The sequence below is a fragment of the Enoplosus armatus genome, chromosome 21 (assembly GCF_043641665.1).
Source record: "Enoplosus armatus isolate fEnoArm2 chromosome 21, fEnoArm2.hap1, whole genome shotgun sequence".
Classification (NCBI taxonomy): Eukaryota; Metazoa; Chordata; class Actinopteri; order Centrarchiformes; family Enoplosidae; genus Enoplosus; species Enoplosus armatus.
Genome location: NC_092200.1, coordinates 18315910 through 18321909, shown reverse-complemented (window position 1 = coordinate 18321909; position 6000 = coordinate 18315910). Strand labels below are relative to the sequence as shown.

The following is a 6000-nucleotide window of genomic DNA, read 5'->3' as shown; positions in this document are numbered from 1 at the left end:
GTATTTAACATCCATCTTAGAGCCAAGGTGGCTACCTGACCAATCTGCGACCGTTTCGCAAAACATCGAACACGTGTTAGAAAGCCTTTAGTTAGCCGAAAATAGACAACGGCGGCCGACGCGGAACACCCGCCGACCGCCAGTGGTCGACACTCAACACTCGTGGCGCATTCACGCGCTCGCGCTGGGTGTAAACAGCCAAATAGCTGCTGCGTACCCGGGTGCACATGGACTCTCTCTTAAATAAATGGCTTTTCATTCTTGAGTTTGCGAGCAAAGGATTTTTTTTTGGTTTAATCTCTCATTTAAGTCCGAAATTTCACCTTCATTTGTTTGATAAATACAGGCTCAGTGTCGCATTCTTGACATTCGCAGCAGCCCCCTGAATGTTACGAAGGTGATGTGATGAAAATCAACTTTAGCAGCATAATCTCTCTCTCCATTTGGACACTCTCACTCTGCTTTCTGACTGGACAGTTGTCCTTTACAGCCGTCTTCACGCAGGACACGAGCAAATTTGAACTGTGCAGAGTTGAGACGGTGCACTTTCCAGTCCTTCACTTGTTCTTCGGGAGTCCCGCAATGTGCAACAAGTCCGCTCCGGGGGTTTGCCTCACAACAAGCGCTTCATTTGGGAGGCGAGAGTCTAACAAGGATTCAGAATTAAGTGCATAGATGGAGAAAGCAGAAGCAACCTGTCCCGCTGAGTTACTCACTCTTCTTTCTTTAGTTCTTTTTTTTTTTTTTTTCCCTTGAATACAAGAAGCTGCAAATGACAACAAGGGCATGATAAAGACAACATAGAACAACATACTGCAGACCAGACACACACACACACACACACACACAGAGAATGAGTTTAGTGCTGCGCTCTGGTTAATTGGATTGGACGGTGAAGAGTGTGGACGTCCAATGGGTCTGCCACACGGCCGACTCCACGTCATGTGACCTCAGCGAAGGCGATGTGATTCTGCAGGGACAAAAGGGAAATCAGGACAATGGACAAGAATGGATTCAGGACGCTTTCGTTTGGACGGATCCCTCAAACGTAATTTCGAGCTGCTCTTGGGTCTTTTTTTAATGAGTTTGTTTGTGTTTTTGTTTTTTGTTTTTTTAATGAAATTCCAGCCATCATCAGCCGAAAGAGTCCAGAAACATCTCATGATGTCTCCAAGAGTCATGCAGCTTCTAGAGTTCAGCCACAAATAAATCTATGAGGGAGGGCTCCAAATAAAAGAATCATTTTAAGGTCGCTTTCCCAGCAGAAAAAAACAACAACAACAACAACAACAACAGAAAACCACATGGAAAGAGGTTTCAAATCTTAAAGGAAAATTCTGGTACATTTCAAACTGGCGTATTACCCCATAAATATATGTGGCTATTATGACTCTCTGGGTCGGATGTAGTGTTTCTATATGGCTACGTTCTGTGTTGGGCCAGACTCAAGCGCTTGAAATGATTCACGTAAAAACTGCTTGCCCCCCCGACATACGCCGTTGTTTCCCCAGATCTCCACAATGGAGGTGGCCACGTCTATGGGATATATACACCAGGTTTTGATTTACCTGAATTTTCCTTTGAGCTAAGCAACGCCAAAACACACAACCATAGCACTCCAATACCTCTCTCACGAAGTCCTGAAAACACATCAAAGCATTTCAAACAGAAAGAGACCTTGACCTGATTAGCAACCGCCGAAGCGCTCAAGAAGATGCCAGTGAGAGGCAGAAGCAGGGGATGGTTGTTCATGGAGACTCTAAGCTTTCATTTTCTAATCCAAACTCAGAGTGTGTTTGGCAGTGGAGCAGGAGAAGAGAATGGGGGCGAGTGGGGGGGGTGGGGGGGTGGTGGGTAAAGTGCTTTTCTCTCTGCTTCCTCGCTGCTAAGCAGAGGAGAGGACGTCCTATTGAGGCTGTCCTTGTTAGAGAGAAAATGACAGCACTGGCCGGTTATTCAAACACTTGGGAGACCCCGGCTCACGTCCCCTCCCCAACCGTGACCTAACGAGACCTTAACCACATATAGGCAGATCAGTCATGTGGGTCGTTTTTGGAAGGCAGTGACCTGCAGCAGCTACTAATTTAGGTACGAGGACTCTCTTGTTTGTCTCTAGCTTATTTTACTTAGTTGTACAGTATTGTGAAATATTCCATCAAGCTGCATCAATGGCAGCAGGCCTCTTGGTGAAACTCTGAAGGTGACGGTACTGCATACTTTCGGCGGGTTTGTGCGTCTGCAGAGGGCCGAGCTGAATTCTTGGCACGCCGACCTGCAATTACAGATTTTCGTGACCGGCAGGACGCGTCGCTCGGTGTTCTAATTCTTCTAATTCTAACTTTGGCTTACTGTAGGTACTTAAACGTTTCCTCTTTTCTTTAATCTATTCATGTACTTCTCTTTCTTCATTTCATACACATTCACTTAACATGGTACTACATTAATTAGCACATTAATATTATCTTAATACTATTATAACACATGTTCAGTCCGGTCTGCTTTTGCTATTTTGCAAGTGTGTGTCGTGCGTTTTTTGTGTGTCATCCTTTGTCTGTCTTTCTATATTGAATCACTGTCTATTTTTGTCAACTCTGTGAAATCTGTTGTTTTGTCGTTAATAAACAAATAGGAGCAGCAGCAACACACCATTAGTCAAAGTGGTGTACCAGTAAGAATCAGCATATGGCACTACAACGAGAGTGGCACACCACCAGTGTCCTATCTGAGTGAAAGTACAGAGACAACGGAATGCAGTTTAGCATCTGAGCGGAAGTGCAGAGTGACGAACGTATGCACGGAGGCAATATATAGAATAACAGTAAGGGGAGGACATGAACGTGGCATACCATCTGTCTCTTTTTCCATCTCAGCAATGCTGCTTTTCTATCTGTCTGTGTATCTTCGCTCCCCCACTTGAAGGTGCCTCTGAATCTGTGCGTCTGAGCCACAACAGAGACGTGATGCAACCTGATGAACATGTCACAGCTGCATCTCGTGTACCTGAGGGGGTCACGCAGCATCCACGGAGAAAATCAAATAACTGACGGTTGTGTTAAAAAAAAAAAAATTAAAAATAAATCCCATCCAGCAGTCTGTGGAGGTTGCCAGCTCAAGTCAGTTGAGAAATATTAGCATTTATACTGGAGAAAATGTAGCACTTTGCGTCCTGTCGCGTTTCTTATAATAAAACGAGCAATAATTCGCCCTCCAAAAACGAGAAAAGCGTGATTTCCTCCTGGGTGTTTAATTAAAGCCGGCGAGTAATCTGTTGAACAATCGGATCAAATCGTTCACATCACATTCATCTATCTTTCAGGGAAATCATACTTAGCCGCTGCGCCACAATTTGGCGTCTTCCAGCTGGGTTCAGCGTGCGCTTAGAGGCGTTAGCGTGATAAAAGCGTGGGATTCATTTATTTTATTTTATTTTTTTTGTGCTGCTCAAAAGGTTCCTTCCTGCCGTGGCATTTTGTTCACTGCGGCTTGTTTAGCTTCCAGGCATCTTTAGGCTGAGCTATTTTTAGAGCGGGCAATTTTCCACCGAGCCCGTCGCCGCAGAGGTGAGAGTGTGAGATTTTTGCTGCTCTTTTGTCAGACAGCCGAGCGCGGGGCTCTCTCGGCAGGAAGCCGTGAATTGGATCATCAGATAGGGATAGGGAGATTTTTCTTTTTTTTTTTTGCTTCGCTGCTAAATGTGCATCTCGTTAGAGGGGAAGCAAAAAAGAAACAACACGGCAGACTGGAGTGAATAGAAACACGCCGCTGTTGCATCGGGCATTATGGATTCTGCAGGCATCGAAACAGAGATTTCACTCAGATTGCAAAGAGAAAGGAGGAAAAGCACACGAGCCAAATACTCTGGACGTTTCTGTTACGTTTGGCTGAATCAGCCTCTTCCTCTCAGATGGGTACTTAGTGGGCCAAAGGACCAGGGTTTGATCAGTATTCATAGATTTGCTCACCCTCTTATCTTTGCAGTTTTGTTCATCATTTCTATCATGTCATGAAAACACTGTAGTCACCAAAGTGATACCTGAGATCTGGGAACACGGTGAAATTCCTTAAAAACAAAATAGGTCAGACAGGGCAAGAAAGACGATTCACGAACAGTTTATCCAGATGATCGAAACCACTTTATTTGGAGGTCAGAAACTTAAAGCGAGGGGGAGTAAATTGTGCAGGAAAGCATAAACCTTCTGTGCAGACTCAAAACCTGTTAAGAAAGCGTCCGTGCAGTCTATGTTATGGTCTCCACTGGACCGTGGTGATATTCATATGCATGCTCCACCGTCTTCAGCCACTAGACCTTTTGTGTCTTAAAGCTCTGAGGTTCATGTCGGGTGACGTCTTCAGGACCCGCCATCACTGCGACTTAGAGTAGCCCCCCCCCCCCTTCTCAGCTAGCAGAGACCTATATATTTCTTACATCTCTTCTGCAGTATAGCAAACTCTCCTCACTAGTTCCCAAATACCATTCCGGCACCTGCGATGGTTAGCTCTCTAACCAGGCCTTTATCCCATATTGTAAGTATTGTTTGGGGCATTGTTAAGAGATTTTGAGATTAAATGAGGGGAGAGACATTGGGAAGGATATACAACAAAGGACCCCCATCCAGACTTGTGTTGGGGACATTGGAAGTGGGTCTGTAAACCGCACCAATGCTCACAACAGATAGTTTGGGGTCATAATCGCTGTTTTTTGACTAACCCGTGCGCTTGTTCACAACCTGTCTGATCTTCTGACTTCTTGTATTTCTTGACCTGTCTGACTCCCTTTCAGAGATGTCACCATGTTCCCAGATCTCACCAGTTTACTTGGTTCATGGACAAAACTACTAAATAAAGCAAATTTCAAATTCTCCTAAGATTCAAATAATAAAAAAAAAAAAAGGTTATTGTCTTTGTCTGGCCAAGTATTCATCTCGGGAACGTTCTGATTACCAAAGAATTGATAGCTAAACAGACTAAAATGAGACCCAAGTTGTAATAAACCAGAATTATCCTTACATGCCAAGAGAATTATTTGCAATATTTGAAACCACTGGCTTATATTGTGTGCTGTTATTAGTATTAAACGTCTCTTAAGTATGCAGTTTTAATACAGACACGACCAAAGTTGCCAAATAAGAAAGGGAAAGGATCTCTTTACAGGCAGCCAATGGGCATGTGAGTATTGTATCCTATCCTTTAAGCGTGATCAGCCTAGTTACTGTTCACCCTAAAACACACCAGACACACTCATGGAGTGTGTCCAACTTCAGTTTGGCATTAACCAGAGTTCCAGTGCCTGCCTCTGTTTCTTCATGTGCTGAAAGTGGATCTCCCAAAAATACACGGGAATCATATGACCTCGGAGACACATGCATATTCAATACTTAAAACTACCGGAGTTCTTATTGTTGATGCTGCTGATCACTAATTCATGTTCACCATTGTCAATTTGAAAAGTTCACACACTTCCTGTGGGAGGATGGCCTGGTTTTCAGTCAGCTTTGGTAAAGTTGGACAGCTTGTGCTAGCCTGGTAACGTTTCTTGTAAAATAAAGCTTTTCAAGGCACTTGAAGGGAACAGAGTGAGTGTAAAGAGCGATGAGTCATGCTTCGCTGTCTGCCAGTCTAAAGTATGAATCTGGTTTTGGTCGCCGCCAAATGTTACAGTAGGCCCTATGCACACGGTTGGATGAGTCCAGTGTGGAGGATTTGTCGGCACAGAAGCCTGACCTCAACCCCACTGAACACCCTTGGGAGGGATCAGAACGCAGATTGTGAAGCCGGGCCTTCTTGTCAAACATCAGTGCCTGACTTCACTAATGCTGAGCGGCCACAAATTCCCACAGACCCACTCCAAAATCTTGCGGGAAGCCTTTGCAGAAGAGTGGCGACTGTTAGGGCTACAAAGTGTGCTCCAACTGCCTATGGTTTTAGAATGGGACGTCCAACGAGCTCATATAGGTGTGATGGTCAGGTGTCCGCCATGCCATATAGTATACATCTCTCTCA

The 6000-nt window shown here is 44.6% G+C and overlaps 1 protein-coding gene across 2 annotated transcripts in view; it reads right to left on the bottom strand.

The window, feature by feature from the left end:
* Nucleotides 1–940: 940 nt before the first annotated feature.
* LOC139304229 (phospholipid phosphatase-related protein type 5-like) overlaps nucleotides 941–6000 on the bottom strand; it is a 68863-nt gene continuing 63803 nt past the window's right edge. For both annotated transcript variants that reach the window (XM_070928117.1, XM_070928118.1), the window contains exon 7: nucleotides 941–970. In XM_070928117.1, coding sequence (XP_070784218.1) covers nucleotides 941–970 — 30 coding nt within the window. The remainder of the gene's footprint in view (nucleotides 971–6000) is intronic.